Here is a 20,311-nt window from a genome sequence, read left to right as displayed (position 1 = left end):
TTTTTTTTATTAGACTATCGCAGTAAAATCTTCAATACTTCAATTCCGAAAGAGTTTGAAAAATATATATAAAAAAGCTTGTTTACTGCTCGGTTAGTGTGATAGCGCGGAACCAAGTCGAAACGATGAAGATGAATTCTTCAATAATGGGATAATCACTGATGGCTTTTCTAGAAACTTTGATTGAGAAACGTGTAAGCTCGTGGAAAAAGAAAAATATATTTTCTATGGCTTATTTATTACAGGCGAATAATTATTTTCCGGTGGTAAAAATCGAAAATGTTAGTCAGATGATTTAAGAACGCATCAGACAGCGGTTTCTGTTTATTTGTCAACAAATAACCAACCCGACATTTGTAAACATGTCTTTCTGAAGGTTGGAAATAAATTATCCGATATCTCTGTTGTCAATTTGAATTGGTATTTACAAATAAAAGGTTCGACAGTACAACAATTGATACACTTGTTCAAAGGCGGGAGGTTTGAAATTTTGCGAGTAGCATATTGAATATGTGAAGAAAAATATTGTAAAATTGTCGACGTTTCTTAAGAAACGCCATATGATTTTGTAAAAAAATTATTTAACTTATAAACAAGTCGATGATTGTCAATTTTATAAAACTTACAAACAATCGGGGTTGACGATTATTAATTGGGTACATAACTAGTTTTCGCATTGGAATATTATTTATATATATATAATGCGTTTTTAGTTTGGCTCTGGGGTGAAACAAAAACTAGACTGAGTTTCTCTGTAATCAAAGTATTTATATTTTCATTAACTACACAATATTTATAAATAATACATTTTAGATTATATACCTTAAACAATTATATTACCTGTAATCAAAGAAACGACATTTACAAGATTTTATTTCACTTTATATTTTATTATCAAGTCTATCAAAAACACCACTTCTTAAAACCTTCTAACCATCTTAACCTTCTCCTATTGTCTGCTATTCCAGCCTAGCACGGGCATGCGCTATAGATGCGCGGTAAAATATAAATATAAATTTAAAAGAGGTTCGACGAACATCTTTTACATATATTATATATTTGCACGAAATATGTGCATACAAGAAGTAAAAATCTTCGTTGTGAGGAAATAATTTTTTAATTGACTGTAGGGAGTTATTGATGATTACGTTTGTGTGTTTTAAAGGCAAGAATTTGCATATGACCATTGCATTTCTGTTTCCGAGGATTTTCTAATTAATTATGCATTCATCACATTGTCCCTGATTTCAAAACTCGTCTTAAAACGAGTTCTAAACTGGAATGCCGAATGATTACCGGATTAAGGCGTCAGGCAGTCTGGAGAGACTTATTTTTTCCCCCCTGCCAATAATTTATAATGGTTTAATTATAATGGCCGTGGGTTCGTCTCGACCTTCCATTCAGACCGGTACGCATTTGGCGAAGTGATTTCACCCAATCAAAAAACGAACGATATTTCAGTTTAAAAATAATCCTACATTAGCATACTGACAAAATAAAAAAAAATTAAAATTCTCACATATTACAATTATTGTACAAACCACACCTTTCACATCACATTTCATATAAGATTTTATATATATATATATATATATATCATATGTGAAATGTGGCAAATCGTCGCGAATCGATGAAAAAACAAACTAAAATAAGATGCATAAATTAATGAACAGTAATAATCAACAACATGAATTAATACGAGGCTCCAGTAGAAGAAGTACAAATACTTTAAAGGTTGGGATCTAGTTAAAAATAATGATGTCAACGTTGATCATTACGAGTCTCGAGTTCGTTGAGACCTTCAGAGCCGACGTGGGAACTCGCGTGATAGAATGTAAGCATCATATGTGGACTTAGATGATAAGTAACAATCAACGGCTGACAAGAGTCCATCAACTCGTGCACTTGCAGCATTACAATGTAAAAGAGAGGGCTATTTTTAATTCGTGATGAGCTCTGGGAAAAATGCCGGTGCTGCTTTTGTTACCCGGTCTGTTGTGCTTTTTGAACATGTTTTGTAGAAGGAGTATAATTTATTTATTCACTGTTAAAATAGAGTGGACAAACTCACTTACTAAAGTATATTTTCCTCTATCTATGTTTTTGGTTAAATTGGTTAAATTTAGTTTTTTCTGTTGAATATTTAGCAATGGAAGGTATTAGCCCAACAGGGTGATGAATGTCTTGGGATGGCTAAAACGTAGTCCAAAACGGCGATGATAAGCAGATCGCATTGATGTACACATTTGATTTATCCGCAAACATTTTTCTGCCAAATGCAAAAAACAGAAAAAAGCAACAATCGGTCACGCTCCAGAAATAGTCAAATTTTGAGATTTTCACTTGAGTTCTGCGGGGATATGGACTTTTGGTGTAGACTGGTTTCGATCAGTACTTGATCACATTGCAAGGTGTGCAATTTATTTTGAGTTCAGATATAACTAAAACGCAGTTTAGCTTACACCATCTTCACTGAGGAGATGAAAACTTAACGTGTATTTTCCGATTCACGTACTAACCACCAACAAATTTACCATTAATGGTGGTTGAAAGGGGTTTATAAACCGAAACAAAGAGGAAAGCTTTCTAAATATGGTTATAAATATCGAAACTAAATATTTAAAAACAAGTCTGTTCATCCTAGATTCGTGCATCAAAAATTCTCTGCTAGGAGCCTAAACATTATAAAAAATGGCAAAGACTATGACAGTAAGACTAGGATGACCTGACACGTCCAAGCCGCGTATTTAGAATGATGATTGTCTTTTACTAGATCTATTAACCAAGGATATTCTGCTAAAAAACGTGCCAAAAAAAGTCCAATACAATGAGAAATGTTGTCTAAAAGGTAAATATCGAAACTAAATATATTTAAAAACAAATTGGCCATCCACACCAAGGTTTTTCTGCCAGATGACTAAAAAAATCTCAATCTCTCACGGTTGAGATAAATTGTTATGAGATTTCCATTTAGGCATACCGGGGTGTTGAACCTGGGTTTTGGTCATTTCAGATGAATTTTTATCGGTCTATCTTCGTGGTTTTGATCTTGGAGGCACGTGTTTACCTTCCGCTACAATCAGTGGTGGGATAATTCAAAAATTAGCTTCGATGACGGCCAATACTTGTCTGACCGACTAGACAGTGAAAATATATTTAGAAAGAAATTTGTTCATACTAGATCTAGTGAACAAAGTACCAAAGAACCAAACTAGAAAAATCATGATCGGTCGCGTTCCAGATAGAGTTTTAATTTGAGTCCACACTAGAAATTGCGGGGTGATTGTAGTTTGGTCAATGCGGATAAATTTAGCCTGCCGACCTTCACTGTTTTGGTCTTTCAAACGCATTTTATCTTTTCTATCTCTAGTGATGGCATAGTTCAAAATTTTTCTCAAAACTCACATGAGATGACCTAAACGGCAAAAGCTAAAACAGACCAAAACACTCAAGTTATGTCTGATGAGAAACGTCCGAGCTGTATATTTAGATAGAATTTTTCACAATAGGTCTATCCTGCCAGATGGTACAAGCAGTAAAAGTTTACTTTTTAAATATATTCGAATTGTGAGATTTCTACTTGAAGACTGCGGGGCGACGATCCTATAGTTAGGAGGTTTTCGATAGCTTTTATCCTGTGTATCCCGCTGTTTTGGACTGTCTGTCTCGTTTTGGCCAAAATTCTACTCTAAACTACCCATGACGATATCTTAAACACGCCTGGCTGTCAAAAATTGATCGGAAACAACGAATCTACATAATTAAAAACAAGTTTGTCCTTATTTGATCCTTTCACCAAGGTTTTTCAACCAGTAGGAAAAACCAGAAAAAGTCACAAACGCCCATGTTCCTGATAAATTTAATTTGTCACACTACTTAGGTGAATATTAAGAGAAACGGGTTACTTAATTAGTGTTGCCAACGATTCATTTATTAAACCGAAAACTAACAACTGGATGAGCAACTTAGGACAAAATTGGTCAAGAAAGGTAGTGTAGGCCATGAATTAGCAATATTTCAGTTACGATTCCAACAGACTCCGGTCTTTTTATCGATTAAATGTCGTTTTTGTTTCCCATTGCCTAATTTGTGAATTCGTTCTATCGACGGGTCTAAACCGCAAAGCCGCAATTGCGTCATACCACAGGGCAAATGAGGAGGTCGGAGATCATCAATGGGCCCAGCTGAGATGGGATTGAATAGTATTTGATTCCAGATAGTGAGTATTGATTACGATTTATCGGGCTGCATTCACGCTTGTTGCAAGCGTTAAATGACAAGGGTTGGTATTTAAAAAGAGAGTATCGAGAATCCGTACAATCACCTTGAAGAGACATTTAAAGCTGCAAAGAAATATCTTCAGATCCTGCATCCATATTAGTATATTAGATATTAAAAATTACCATTAATTAAAATTAGATTTGCTCATTTAAACACAAAATGAAAATCAAATGTACTTTTTGTACTCTTTTTTTCCCTAAATATACAATGTATGCCTCTTCTATAGAACAAACAGAAATAGATTCTATAGAAAAATGTGCATTTTTGTAATTGTAACAGGTCTGGGTCCCTGTGGCGTGATCAATATTTGTTCAAAATGAGATCATTCACTCAAAGACCGATAAACACTACAAACTGTAACAATCTTTTATAATAATATTTACAAAAAAAATCATATAAATAGCCGACATTAATCTTCAGAAATGTGTGCACATTTCCATAGAATATATCATATCACAAATGCTGTTGAATTTCAAAAATCGTAATGCGTGAACCGCTAACCATACTTGAATACAACGCACGAAATAAACATCTTCCAATATTGCGAAGCTGTCAGAACCACATCTTGAATGACACGTTGAACCTGTTTTGCATTTTTCTATGATTTTTATGTATGAACCCCTTAAAATTGTTTTCTCCTTGAATTACTCAAGAAAAGTGAAAGGATGTGTTACATAGCATAAACGTTATGCCATATTGGGGTGGGGGTGGAAGTTCTGACAAACTCCTAGAACGCTATCGCATTTGCATATCTTAATGCTTGTTTAAAATATATTTTGCATGATTATTTTGAGGTTAACTACTTTTTAATCGGTTTACTAACGATTTAATTTACAAGCGCCAATAAAAACGAAAAGGGTTATAGTTTTTATTGTAAAGTATGAATAATGTTATGGGAAAAAAAGGTGACGCATCATATAAAAGTTGTACGGTAAAAGTAGATTCGTCCAAATAAAGGTTTGTTCAAGGTTTGTACTTCTTTTATTTCGCTCAGAATTGATAAGTAGCGATCTCAAATTTAAAAGGAAAAAGTGTAGGCCATAAATTGAACGATGGTTTATATAAAAAAACCAAACCAAAATTCGCAGGCAAAACGACGAAAGTATAAAAGTTTATGTTTCAATCATTGTTTGTTGTTTTCATTTCGGCCTAACTTTTCCATTTATATCTAACGTTATTAAATTCCGGACTCGCTTTGTCAATAAAAAGAAATAAAATAAACTTTTCAAAATAAAATCATTACATTGTATCGCCATTTTTCAGAATGTACGTTTCAACATTGACGCTGAATTTAAAGCCAGACGAGGGCAATTTTATTTTAAAAAAAAATGTACACGAACTTAAATTACAACCTAGATAAAGTTAAAAATTGATCTTTTCAGCCGATATCAAGTTAATTTGAAAGCCAGAAGCGGAACATTAAATTATAGACCATTTCAATCAGATCTATGTCAACTAGTCATCTTATGCAATTTGTGATAGATAGAGGACATTGTCCATTTTATATCTATTTGGCCTATTTTGGTTACGCAAGGATTAAAATTCTTTTAAAATATAACTCTTTATAAGAAAAGAAATATATTCACATATGAATAATGATAACTAGGAAAACTTATGTAGTTGTTTAAATCGCAAACTAAACTAAAGAATAGAACAAATGTGGTGAAATAAAGGTGCTGCAAAGAATAAAATTTGTTTTAACTTGTGATAAAGAATGGGTAAAAAAAAGGCACAGAACTGTTTGTCAACCAGATATGTCATTTGACTTTTGTACAAGAATGACAATAATTTCGGGTCCCGTCTGGGTTTTGTTTTCCAGTTATCGCGACCGTCCCACATGGCGGTGGCCCGCTTCTGTTCTACCAGCATAAGGCATACAATTATGCCAAGGCTCGCCTCGCCGAGATAACGTCCGTTATTTTCAAAGGTGCCATGTCGTTTTTGTCGTTGTTCTATTCTTTGAACTGTGCGAACTGGTTGACAAATTTAGCGCTGATCCAAGAAATACTCCTTTGAAAATTTTGCCGGCGTCAAAATTAGAAACTAGCGGGATTGAATCTTTAGTGGAAATAGTTAAATTAACAGTAGAATATCTGTAGTAGGGTCGTTTTTGATTTTTTCGGTATGCCTTTCGAAGATATTTTAGTTTGTCAGGCGCGTTCCAGGTGGACTATTTGTGCGTTTCATAGAATTATTAATTGTGTTGAATATTATCATTGTTACATCAGACAACAGATTATAAATCGTAAAATAGGTTTTCATCTGTTTCACAAAACCCATTAGTGATGAAGGCGAAAAGCCGAAACTCGTCTTACAGGCCAAAACAGCAAAAACAGGCAAACCAGAATGATCTGAAACATACTAGGTTTATCTTTATTGTAATAGAATCGCAAACACGTTTTAATGGCCTACGGCTCAAGAGGAGGTTTAAACGGGAACACATTCATACATTTTGTTAAATGTGCCCAGGGGTCTCATTAGGTCTGCTTCTGCTATTTTCAACGACGTGGAGAGTAGTCTCAACAATTCTTCGCTTTCGCTCCTTTCAGATGATTTGGAAATCTATTCATTCATCCCTTAGACCATCTTGTTGATCGTTCCTTTTTTGTAATGTGATTCTTTTTATTCTTTTGTGAACTCTGCCATCAAGCAGTTAGCATTCTTCGTAAGGAAGAAGTAATGTACTCAACATCCCTTGCCCTTTCACCGTCGGTAATGATGCTATTGTTGCTAAAGAAAATAGTGAAAAGAAACCCTGGAAAGTCCTAACTATCATAAGGGTCATGTACTTTTTGAGGCTTGGAAACAAAGAAGGGTAAATTTCACAATAGATCTTTTAGGTCGCAGTGGAAAGCAGGGAGACTTTGACCCAGTGACTCTGAGGGAAAACACGTTTCGTGTCCGAGAACTGTTTTCGTGACATATGTCAGGCCATCTCGCTCTATGTAAGGAGCCAACCTTCGATTATGCGAAACACATCGAGCGAGCATCCTCTCCAAGCGGGATACTTAAGAGGTCTTTGGCACAAAAGTTGTTTTGGCCAGATTGGTGTAGCCATTCTAAGATTAGAGTTGATGCTGGTGAGTGAGTCGGTTAACTCATGCTGAACCGGCATTGGGACAGTATTGACTCGCGGGTTTGTTAAACTATTCATTACGACATCCCGAAACTCGTTTGAATAAATCATCAACAAAAAACAAACCCAATAAGTGAACCAGTCCCGGTTCAGCATGCATTCTAAGATTGTATGGCTCGGATAATTGTGCGACGTGACTGTCCTCACACGTTTTTCAGATTTCTTAATCATATTTTTTTAATCAAAAGGATTGTAAATCGAGATTAATCACCTTGACTGCCAAACACCAACAGTGTTATTATTTAAACTTTCTAAATATGAGTGTGTTTCTATTCGGACAAGTGAAAACAAGGACTTTATCAGGAAGACCACTGGAACTTTATTTAATTATTGGCATCCACATTGAAGGCAGGGAAATATTGTACATTACTAATTGTTCATTTGAATGTCGTAATCAAATGATTTAGGAAATAAAAGGAGGAACGTGATTGATTTATCAGTATTGGTGAAACATTTTATTTCTGTCCAACTAAAACGTTCAAAAAATAATATGTTAAAGTGATTTGGGCGGAAGGAAATTCAATACGATATTTCAGCGTATTCAGAAAGTTGTTATTCAACTAACATGCATTTTTTACTCCAAATAAAATGAAAAAACCAACTTCAATAAAATGAGCTATCTCACTAAATTTCGAATAAGCATATCCACCAAGGAATTTACGAGGGTCGTGGTCCGGCTTTTAAAACATAAAAGTCTTTTCTGATTACTAACCTTCTTCACGTATTAAACCCTGTTCTATACCTAATAAAACCGTGACAATAAAATAAAGAAATGAAAATTGACGTATTACCAGGGCCTAATGGCCGGTTAAATCGTTTTATTGCTTGTAAATGCTTTTAGACCACTTGGCTATACGACGACGCATTGCATAGCCATTTTGACGGACTTTAAATAACGCACACCTGTGTTAGAACGCCAAAATTGTCCGACGGCGATATCGGCAAATGTCCATAACTTGTGATCAGACATAAAACTTAATTTCACTACACGATTTAGTTTACTTCCCACCAGAAATGTTAAGGTATATCATCATACTTAATGTTAGTTAATATAGTGGGCTGGTGCAAAAATAATGCAGGTAATTATTCAGAAATCGTGAGATGCGGTCTGGTGTGATGTAGGTTTCAGAAAAACATTTTCTTTATCGTGCCAACGTTTCAATCTTTATTGAGATCATATTCAGGGCCTGGGATTTACAAACATGTTTTACATTGAACAAATACATTTAGGATGTGGAAAAGTGAATTTATACAATGCGCAAATATATTTTTTATATTCAATCAAAGTATTTGCACTCACTCAATGTGTTTGTTTTCTGGTAGATGTGTCATTCTTGTGTTCTTCTCTCAACACACAAAAAAAATGAATTTATACTATGCTAGAAAAGACATTTTTCTATAAGGCGTCGGCTTTTTGAGGTGAAAAGAGCCGACGAAGGAAAACAATGTGTTGGTAATGGTTCGGCCAGATTATCCTTTCAGTATTATATAGAAAGGGATAAATATAAACATAAAACAGCAAAATTTCACTGGCACACGACACGGCAGAATTACACAGAAGACAAACACTTGGAGTGAGTAGAAATACTTTGATTGAATATAACAAATATATTTTGCATTGTATAAATTCAGTTTTCCACATTCTAAATGTATTCGTTAAATGTAAACTATGTTAAGCCTACATTACACCAGACCGCATCTCACGATTTCTGAATAATTATCGATTAACGGTCACTAATCACCACACACAAATAATGCAGGTTTTAAAAAGGCAGACAAAATTATTTTTAATTTTTATAAAACAGAAAACTTATTTGAAATATTTTCTATTCAAATCTATACATCTTCGCCAACATGTTATAAGCGCTCTTATTCGGCTAACATAAAAATCTTTATTTCGACTCACAATACAGTCTTGGAAGGCGTTTAAATTTTATCCTCCAAGAAGTGATCAAAACGCCTAAAAAAGTGGAAGAGGTCTGGTGAATATGGAGGGTGCGGTAATATCTTAAGTCCTTAAGTTTCCACAGGGTGCCATTGCGACATGCGGTCCGACCTTATTGTGAAGAAGGACAGCTCCAGGATCCCAGAAGGACACCACCAAAAAGTCACCATAACCTTTTTAGGGTGCAGATTTGGTTTCGGGGTGTGTTTTGGCGTTTCATTCTTGTCCAGCCACTGACCTGTATACCTCCTGTTATCGTACAGAATCCATTTCTTGTCACACATGATGATTCAATCGAGAAATGGATAATTTAGGTGGCGCAACAGAAGAGAGTGCAAATTTCAGAGCGTCGATTTTTTTTTTTTTTTTTTGTTAGTTTGTACGGTACCTACTTTTCGAGCTTCTTTACTTTACCAATTTCCTCTAGATGGCGAACAACGGTTGAATGGTCAACACTAAGCTCTTCCACAACTTCCCGTTATTGTATTATTCCCTATTGTAAAAGAATACTTAACCTCCCAAAGGAGTAGGTGAAGTTGTTGCGGCGTACCTCGTACCTACCATTGGTTAGTACTAGCCTAAACTGACTCAAATATCCCAGCCCAGTGTCCTTCGCATTGTCACTTTTGCTACTTTCTACGCCACTATTCTGCATGAGCGTCATTTGTTCATTCTTTGGTAAAAGTATTTGTCCTATATTAAAATCCTAAGGAGGTGAGGGATTTTTTTTTTTTGTAAAATTCCGGGACATTTTTACCAAGGTTATAAAGGAAAGTATCCGGCCATAGCACTTGAGCTCTAGATTATATCAAGCAGTTTGATGAAAACGAATTTCAGCTCAAATTCTTAATAATTTAACGGGGTAAAGGGATTCGTTGGGGAATAGTCCTGAAGATTTCCTTTATCCAACGTCATTAATATCCCAACTGGACGTAGGACTAGAACAAGGTGTTATTAATCGAAAATGAACCCAAACATTTCAGCCCAATGTCTTTCGTATCGTCATATTCGTTAGTTTTACATCAGTATTTAAACATGGCTAAAAGTTATTTTTCATTATTGTATGTAAGAAATTGTCTAACACTAGGTAAGGGATCCTTGGAGGCCAAGTCAAAAACATTTATTTTAACAGCGCTCTTAGGGAGCCATCTTATCATATGATTTGAGCTCAGGATACTATCAAATAGTATGACCAAAACAAAATGCAAACATTTTAATTTAGAACTTAAAGGAGTAAAGGAATTCGTCGGGGCAAAAAGCTGAACATTTGTTACACCCAGTGTCATAACGGACAAAGGTCTTGATCTGTAGGATATTTCAGCCCAAAGTCTGATGCACCATCGCTAATGAACAATGAACCTCACTATGCCTACTAATCAGACTATACATATTCCGTTGTAAAAAAATATTCCACTCGCCATTTAAATGTTCCTTAACGGTACATTAAAAAAAAAATTAAATACGAAATTTTTAAAAATTTCTCAAGAAAGCTTACCACACCATAAGATATCTTCACAAAAATAAAAAAAGATAATGAATAAGCGTACTAGGGGGCGTCGGTGGCTGCAACGGTTTAGGCGTTGAAACGGCGCTCATCACTGTACGGTAAAAGTCCCGGGTTCGAATCCAGCGGCCCTGCATTCGAACTCGACATACTTACAAATGACTTACAAAAGGGTTTTTTTTTTTCAAAAACACCGGCACCCTGAGGGTACTGCTATGGTATTGTCTATATTGTTGCTAGCAGTATCTCCACGAACGACTGTAAATAAATTATTAACTAGATATAATGCAATTTTATCGTTGTATTTGCTAAATAAATTCTGTATAAATACCTTTTATCCGATTTAATGAAAACGTGAGACATAGCAATGTATAAAATTTAGAAGATTTGTTATTGAAAACTCTTCAGCAGAAAATATTTATATATTCATAGTTCTTTTTACTTAGAATAATCCAAGGTACCTTGTCGAAGCAGTTTTTACGAGAGTTCTTGATGCTTGATCTATCAACTACATAAACAAGAAATTTCTCGTCAATTCTTTAAAGAAAAATGCTGGAAGCATTAGATCCCGAGCGATTTCATTATATCAAAAGCCTCCTTAAAAGGAATCGGGATAAAAGTTTTACACATTTGTCCGTCTGGTGAAAGTCCGATAGCGGAAGTATGAAACGAAGCATAATCCCGTCTACATTATCATCAACTTCTCGGTCCTTCGTCAGCACGCCGTTTTAACGGGAACTCATCAATGCACTTTTTCACGTCAGGGATGCGTAGAAAGTAAAGGGTTTCGGAATGTGCTGGAAGAGTGGAGTGGTAAAACCATAGGTAATTCAATCCAATACAATTGATATCACTTAGGACGAAATCGATCGGTTTGGTGCTATTGCATCGTCGTCCGGTAACCCTTCCAGTCTAAATTGCAATCTCCTGTTTCTAATATTCATTCTCTTTCATTACAGTTTACTAACTAGTCCTTTTGTAATAATTGATTTTTTTTTAATAGTCTATCAAATTGCAATATTTTTCCGTTCAACTATATATACGGAGAGACAAGCCATGTTCTTAAACGTATGTACTTACGGTGGCGATGACAGTCAAAAGGTATCGTTGGACTTTCTCGTAGTCAAGCGGTTTGCTAACGGTGATCTGTCCCTGGTGAGGCAGGTTGATCGCGAAGTGGTCCGCACCGTCCGCCACCTGCAACCTTTCTTCCTGTGGTGGGTCACCCTTCACAAGACGGTATTCCACCAGACCGTTCACCCCAGCATCCATATCGACGGCTTTCAGCCCTTGGAAAACCGTTGTGCCCACTGGAGTCAACTGCAAAAAAAAAAATATTCGAGGAGTTAATATTTAAGACATGATTACAGTTTTACAACCTAATGCAAAGATTCGTGTATGAAACTATTAAAGTAAGTTAATTATTTCAATTAAATATAACGTAATAAACCCTATCTTGTTTATATGTCGTGACGACACGCAAGAATGGCACAATTACACAGAAGACAAACACTTTGAGCCGTGAAGATGAACTCAATAAAGATCGAAACGTTGGCACGATAAAGAAAATGTTTTTCTGACACCTACATCACACCAGACCGCATCTCACGATTTCTGAATAATTACTTGATAAGAACTACCAGATGTTTGTCTTTATGGATTTTACACGAAGAAATATTTTCAGAAGGACCACAGCTTATTTCATTTGTTCAAAGCCCTCTCTTTATTTCGTATACAATTTTAACTTTATTTCACGAATAATAAGAAATAATTGTGGTTAAGGGCTAAATTTAATTTTTGCAATATAATTTCCTTTTCAATTTCTAAAGTAAAATAACAGAAATTGTATTGTACCTTCAGTAGCCACTTTTTTCTTCATATGTTTCGAGTACAATTTTAAAACGATACCATGAATCCTTTTAAATTTTAACTTTACTCTCTCTCTCTCTTTATTATATTATATTTAGGGGAGAATAATATTTAAAAAAAGACGCAATTTTAACTCGTGACGTTTTTAAGTGGTTCATTATAACGTGAAAGGACAGCAGAACCTTGCACGCCGCTCCCACACGGAAGATAGAGGTACAAACGGATTTTTTGATAGGGCTATGATCGGAGGAACAATGAATTTCATAACAACCAATCTTTTAAACAAAGGTCAATTGTTAAAGCTGATTTTGCATAAATCACCATGTCACAACTAAACGGGTAAATTTATTTTTTAATTTTGCCATACACACATTTTTATTTTTTTAATCCATTTGTTGAATTGTTTTACTTTCATCTAGTGATGTTGATTTAGAATAAAACATTGAGAAACAATTGGTTACATCAATACCAAAAAAAAAGCAATCAAATTTAAATCGAGACGAGAATAAAACGTCCAGATATTTCATTTGTTATGTTTCCAACATTGAAAAACCCTGAACTGTTATAACCTCAAAGACATACATTTGACGGTTTAAAATCAAATAGAAATCCATCACGTTTCACTGATGGAGAAATAAATATTTTTTCTTTATTGGATGCAGCAAGATGAAAATTTGTATTTGATCTTAATTTACTTTTCTCGGTAGTCAGAGTTTTCATGTTTTAATAAGGAGATATGGGTCGATATGGTTCTAAAGGATTTTCTGATTGAACAAATAATTTGTACAAGCTTAACTTATTAATAATTTATATTAAATATATGTCAGGCGTTGACTGGTTTAACACGTATTCTGAAGTCCAAGAGGGTTATAATAATATTGGTGTTGTACTTCAGTCAACCACCCAAAAATTATTTCAAACCAATTATGGCACATTTAGAGAAAATATTTTCTTGACAAACGGCGCTGAGAATGCTTGATACAATTGGGCTTTAAATACAAAATTGTATTTTAAAAAATGGCGGAATTTGGCGAGAAAAAGACGAAAAAGATAAAACTATTGAATGAAATTAAACAGAATTTATTTATAAATGGTTTTTGTAAAGTTATATTAACATTAATCTACATATAAAATCACTGCATAACCTTTACTCAGAATCATGGCACAGGTGTTGTTCTCTATATTTGAAAGAAAAATCGATGGCCACTTTAACGTTTACAGATTGTACTTTTTATTTTCAACAAAATAATGCCTCCTATCTTCTAATTGATAAAATATCTTGGGGATTATTAGTTTATATCTTGAGAACTTGTGGGAAGATCATAGCGTCTGTACCTCAGAGCACTGGGAAGGGATAAAACATATATCTCTGCAGCTAATCATGATTAAACCACTGGCAAGATTTCCGCTTCAGAACTCTTGCAATATGGTCATTTACCACATAGTTGTTTTTCCATATCGTTGCTTGTTTAATTTGTCATTACGATTCCGGCCATCTGTAGTTGTGTGTAAAATAAAAAAAGGAATATATAGATAATCTAGAAATGTAATTAAACCCGTCCGTCATTGCAAACCAACGTGAATGGGCAGACTGGAAAGATCGGAAAAAACGAAACTATACATTAATCGCCTAAATGATTTTAGGTAGTTACTTTACTGCTTGTCAGGTTGGTGATCGTGGAGAGAAGAGATTGAGGATGTGTAGTAAGACTGTTGTGTATTCTTAGTGTTAATTTCAGCAACACATTTAAAGTATCTGTGTTTTAAAAAAAATTTTAGTTCTTGATGTAGGTATGTGAGTCTACTATCCAAGTAAATCCCGTAATTTAACAAGGTTTACTTTGTTGTTTATGTGCACTAGTGGGAAGGTTTAACGTTCGAGTGTAAAAGCCGCATGATGACATTATCTTTTGTTTATCTAAATCTGCCACCGAGTGTACCAGTCGGTATCTAAATAAAAACCAAGGTAGTGGACTTGGTTGGATGGGTGGATTACTTTTTGTTTATGAATACTGGTAGGTTAGGGTACACTGGTGGGAAGGCCTAATGTTTGAGTGCAATGTCACACGTTGGCATTTTTCCTCTTATTACTTGATCTGCCACCGAGTGCGCAAGTTGGTAACAAGGCCTAAAGTATTCTTCGATTGCTTCTGTTGCTAGGGCGGAAATAGGTGCTGTCCGCGTAGGTTGTTGAGTGTTAAAATTGGACCGTCTAGGTAAGTAGTGGCGATGATTGGTACTAGCGTTCTTCCTTGTGCAACGCCAGTATTTATTGTCATGATGCGTGATTAATCAGAGCCGATTTTCAAGAGGAAAGATTCAGGACGAGATAATATATGTGGTGGAAGATACTTTTGAGCTTACAATACTTAAAAGGAGAAAGGGTACCACACTCGGTCGAGTGCTCCTATCTTAACAATAAAATCGTTCATAAATTGCGTGTTTTCTATTAACTACTCAAAAGTGTGGAAAAGTGAAACGAAACTGATAGGTGGATATTATATGTTGAATCGATTATAGGCATTATGTTTTAAAAAAGGGAAGATAAATTTATTTTAATAATATATTTGGATATATTGGTCTATTAGAACAGCTTCTAAGAATCTTAATTTTCAATATTTGGCTTTTTTAATGTAAGAAGAATAGCTGGTTCATGGGGGTTGCGCAAATGGAGACAAATAGTCTGCTAAGTGCCACAATAAACTATTGTTAATTAATTTTGTTATCGTTACCGAATTTGTGCGCTCAGAACAATTAACTGAATGTCAATGGGTTCCAGTTTACAAGAGGAGAAAGGAAAGCAGCCATTGTTGTCGGTGTGGGACGTGACTGAAATGTGCGAGTGCAGATCTTCAAGAGAAGTAAGGATAATTAAATGCAAACATTTCAATGCGGCTCTCTGTAGATACTCGTTACTCTTAAAATGGTAACAACGGGCTGAATCTCCCTTCGCTGCCGGTCAGCCGTGCACCGACAAACTCTCTAAAGGAAAATCAGTTAACTCCCGATGACACACATAACAATATATTAGAAAGGAAGCAGAATAGTTGTCGGCCCAAGGCGTCAACTCGCCGAGGTTAATTAATTTACATTCATTTTGAAGTCGAAGGGGTCGATTTACGGCTTCAACAATCAGCAAAGAACTAATTGATTGAATATAAGCTGTTGATAACTGTTATTAAATTAATTTCCAAATAGAGAAATTATAAGGTGTTACTCCGGACGTGATATACTCAGACGAAGGTTTTGTATGAGTTTATTCTCAGGAATTCGAGACCGGAGAAAAAACATTAATATTATAGCATTCTCATTTAACAACGTAAACTTTTATGTACGCCCCTAATAAAACCAGGCAAGAATAGTGAAGGTGTATATAACAATAAACAATATTGATAACTAAAAATTTATTTTTTGTATACAACGTGAGATACACCAGGTTTTGCTAAGAAAATAGCCATGGAACTAATATGAAAGGTGCAAAACTATTACTGAAACAAATATATTAACGTGAAATGTCCAAAAATATGGTCAACATCGAAGGGTGTAAGTTAGTTTCTGAACAATAAATAGGGAGTTGATTGATTTGTGGAATTAATGACTAGATCGAATCAAGCGGTATATTAGGACCTACACGAACTACCAAACGGGTAGTTCTTCTCTGATGATGGCATAAAACTTAAACGCGTTTGATACACAAAGCAAGGTGCTACAAAAACTAACGAGAATGGTCAGACCTAGTGAAGTGGTCAAGTGTTTTCAGTTTAACATGTGTTCACCGACACTCAGTGTCGACTACGACCAACATATTTAAATGATCCTAATTGGACCGAATCACACGGTATATGAGAACCTACATGGATTAAACAAAGCCATTTCCTCACTAATGATGGTTTCAAACCTAAGCGCGTTTGATACTCATACTAGAAAGCACACGATGTACAAAACCAGTGGGAATGGACAGACCATCATAATATCATCTAAATATATAACACCATTATAATCGTTGAGAATTACTCTTGATTACACGACATTTGTAAAATGACAAAAAGGAGGGAAAATTCGAAAGGTACGTTGAGATGGGAAGTTGGTGTTCTAGTGGATCGAAGTAACGATAGCTCAAGTGGTAGAGCAGCGGCGTATTTAGCCGAAGGTCGTGGGTTCGAATCCCGCTCGTGACACTAACTTTTTCTTTTTAACCAATAACTTTCACAAAGATTAATTAATCTAAAGAAGTTGTTTGGTCAATTGGATCACGCAATATAATGGATTTAATACCATCATAGTTCTTTCAAATTAGAAGCTCAACTTTTAATCTAACCTTCTTCTCCGATAAAGATCAAAACTGAAACGCCCTTCACCAAACAGTAGCACAGGATACACATCATTTCTTCAAAATTTGCTGTTAGAGTTGGATTCGTGTACAGTTACAGAAAAACAATGAAGATGGCGAGTAGCCAAAACCAATAGTGATTGGAAACGAAAACTACAATGTTATATCCTTGCACATCCTTAGGGAAAATCTCACGAAAATGGTTGAGTTAAGAACGAAAATCCCAAAAATACGTCTATTAGGCCAAAAGCTTCAAGGATTGACTGACCAAAATGATCGGCAAGGACAAAATTACGTCATAAAGACTAATTTATTGTTCTTTTATTAGAATTCCCATAACCAATAATCTTATTAATTTTCTGTGCTGCTTGAGCTGTTTCCAATATTACGTATGAATATACAATTTAAAAGAAAACAAACTTTTTAAATATATAATTAAATGGTTGTTGGATGTCTTCTTAAGTCGGAGGGGTGCCCGTAGTGTGGTCGCTTCGTCCATTTTGGACTGCCTATTCACCAAGTTTTGGTCTCCCTTGTATGTTTTTTACAGATCGTATGTGATACACCTAATGCCAATGGCATAAAATAATACGTGAACCGAACTAATAAAATAATTTATAGTTGTTGAACAAGCTCCATATCTTGTGGTTTTACTTCAAATAGCAGAAAGACGTACAGAACAGAATGATTTACGAAAGGAAATAAATATTAACCCCACCTCGCAAGTAGACTTTTCAATGTGTTACTAAGCAATAAAAAACAGCAAGAAGGCGGTATTAAATATGAATAATATCCTAATTATGCTAATTGGATGTAGAGCATAAAGCGTCTATGAGTAAAAAATGTAGGTAAAACAATGGCATTTCAATATTGTAAATAGAGCGTATCCATATTCATTTGTGTGTAGCAAGAGTCCCAAAGGTAAGTCAAGAGATTACAACGAGGTTCTTCGCCCTTAAAAGAGAGCGGACGTCGATTTCGCAAGACATCGATATCTTTGACGTTGATGATCAATGAGGAACAAAGGACAACAAGCTGAAGCGGAAACAGACGTCATTGTCCTTATGGCACAAGAAAAATTAAATTCCGTGTTAGACAACCTCTGACAAATTTGTTCTTTATCCGCCGAAGGAAGTCGCCCTTTCTTTTCACCTGTTTAAAAAGAGCCAGGGCCGAATTACGAAACGACCCTTGACACTGTGTTTTCACAGGAGCGGCGTATTGTCCGTGACATGAACAATCTCTACATACCGGAGACAGAATTTATCCAGAATGAAAGGATATTTTTTTTAATAAATTTAATAAGGAAAGATATTTTCCCGTTATATTTTCTAGCTCAACGGTAGGAAATTAACCCATAAACGGACACTACGATATAATTGAGACTATAAAGTCCGCTGGATGCCCTTATCGAAAGGGCGTCCGCCTTTATCATCAGTAACATCCCGGTCGTAAAGACTGAAATTTGCACGTCTTGAAGACGGCCAGAGGCCACACAATAATTATTTCTCTCTTTATGTGAATTCATCATAGTGCTAATGTTCATTAATTGTAAAGTATGTTGTAAATAGAGAATGATTTTTATTTTCTAGGATTTTGTTGTCGAAGACTTTAATTTCGGTCAACCTATTTCCATTGATTGTTTGACAGACCAAAGCAACGATATAAGTCAGACCAAAATGAGCAGAAACAACCATTCCCACCCTGCAGATCATGAAAAAAGTCACAATAAACAGATCACTCACAGGATCTGTCTATTTTTGTTGGTTTATTTAGGTTTTATTCTATTTCCTCCCTTGAAGATGGCGTGAGGCCGAAACTTGTTTGATCGAAACCTAAACCAATGCGCGTAGATAGACTAAGTAAGGTGATCAAGTCGGTAAGTTCATCATGTGTTCATCGACTCGCAGCTCATGTACTCTCTGTCATAGATGGGAAAATCACTGAAAATCAAGAAAATCTGTTTTCTTGCCAAGATTATAAACAGGATGATATACTGAAAGAAATGAGTCGAGGACTACAGGTTCTCCGCAGTCCCTAGGTAGAAATCGAATTTATCTGAAACGTGAGCGATTATGACGTTATCTGGTTTTGGCTCCTGGAAGAAAAAGCTTGGCAATTTTTTTTCTAACCATGTACTTATCCTTGATCTTGGTCTGTAAGACATTGGCCATCCATCAGTGATATTTTAGTTAGAGTTTTTTATACAAATCGTCGCTGATGATAGTGAAAGGTCAAAACTTTTTTCACCTACCGAGCTGCAACATAAGCATATCATAACGATCGGAAACGAACAAAATACAGGTTATTAGGAAATTATTTACCCCGCAAGCTCCGTGAAAATAATTTCACAATGAACTTATCAACTGTAGATCATATACCGGGTCCGTCTACTCTTAATAGTTTACCTTCCACTTTTGCTCCTCACTAAAGATGGCGTCAATTGAGAAATTTAAAAACGCGAGAGAAGAGTTTTCATAATGTGTTCGCCGACTCGCTGACCAACAAACACCAGCAAAATGTCTCTTTGTTAGGATAGATAACATACACGCGGGGAAAAGTACTGAAAATCAGGGAAATTTTTAAAATCAGCGCTATAGGATTGGAAAAAAATGCATTTTAATAATTTTTCAAAAACTGTGTCTTCCAAAGTTACCAACCACAAACTCACACCTAGCTAATTAAGAAAAGGCGAAACACGAACACCTTTAACAGATTGATTAGTCTATCCATGTTTCAAGGTGTTTTGTCGGATGGAGGGTATAAGCACGGTGCGGCATTGACAGAAATGATTCCTCGATTCACGCGTAACATTCACCGCCTCGCAGCCCTCATGTGGAAATATCACAATTTGAATCTGGAACGTGAACTGACGATATCTGATTTTGACTCCTGGAGAAAAACCGTGAACAGATATAGGAAGAACAAACTTCTTTCTAATTATTTCGCTTTGACGTTTCCGTTCTTGGACGTCTGTCTCATTGTCTTGGGCTGTAAGTCTTTGGCCAACATTAATGCTTTTTTTGTACCAACCCATTACTAAAAAAAAAAAAAAAAAAAAAAAAAAAAAACAGGAAGGATGGACACACTAAAATAAACTGTAGCGATCATACTACAGGTTATTAGGTTATTACACTGCGTGAAAAAGGCAAGAAGAAATGTTACAATGATCGACATGTGGTAATCTCGCTGGTTTAGGTCTAGTTTCTCATTGAAGATGGCGTCTAGCCGAAACGTTTTTGAACC

The 20,311-nt window shown here is 35.4% G+C and overlaps 1 protein-coding gene across 6 annotated transcripts in view; it reads right to left on the bottom strand.

Moving 5' to 3' along the window:
• Positions 1 to 20,311, bottom strand: part of LOC106670380 (cadherin-99C) — a 401,762-nt gene that overhangs the window by 22,047 nt on the left and 359,404 nt on the right. For all 6 annotated transcript variants that reach the window (XM_024227116.1, XM_014400658.2, XM_024227175.1 and 3 more), the window contains one exon: positions 11,947 to 12,186. In XM_024227116.1, the coding sequence (XP_024082884.1) occupies positions 11,947 to 12,186 (240 nt within the window). The remainder of the gene's footprint in view (positions 1 to 11,946; positions 12,187 to 20,311) is intronic.

The sequence above is a fragment of the Cimex lectularius genome, unplaced genomic scaffold (genome assembly GCF_000648675.2).
Source record: "Cimex lectularius strain Harlan isolate CLEC.00 unplaced genomic scaffold, Clec_2.1 scaffold69, whole genome shotgun sequence".
Taxonomy (NCBI): Eukaryota; Metazoa; Arthropoda; class Insecta; order Hemiptera; family Cimicidae; genus Cimex; species Cimex lectularius.
This window is presented reverse-complemented; position numbering and strand designations above follow the sequence as displayed.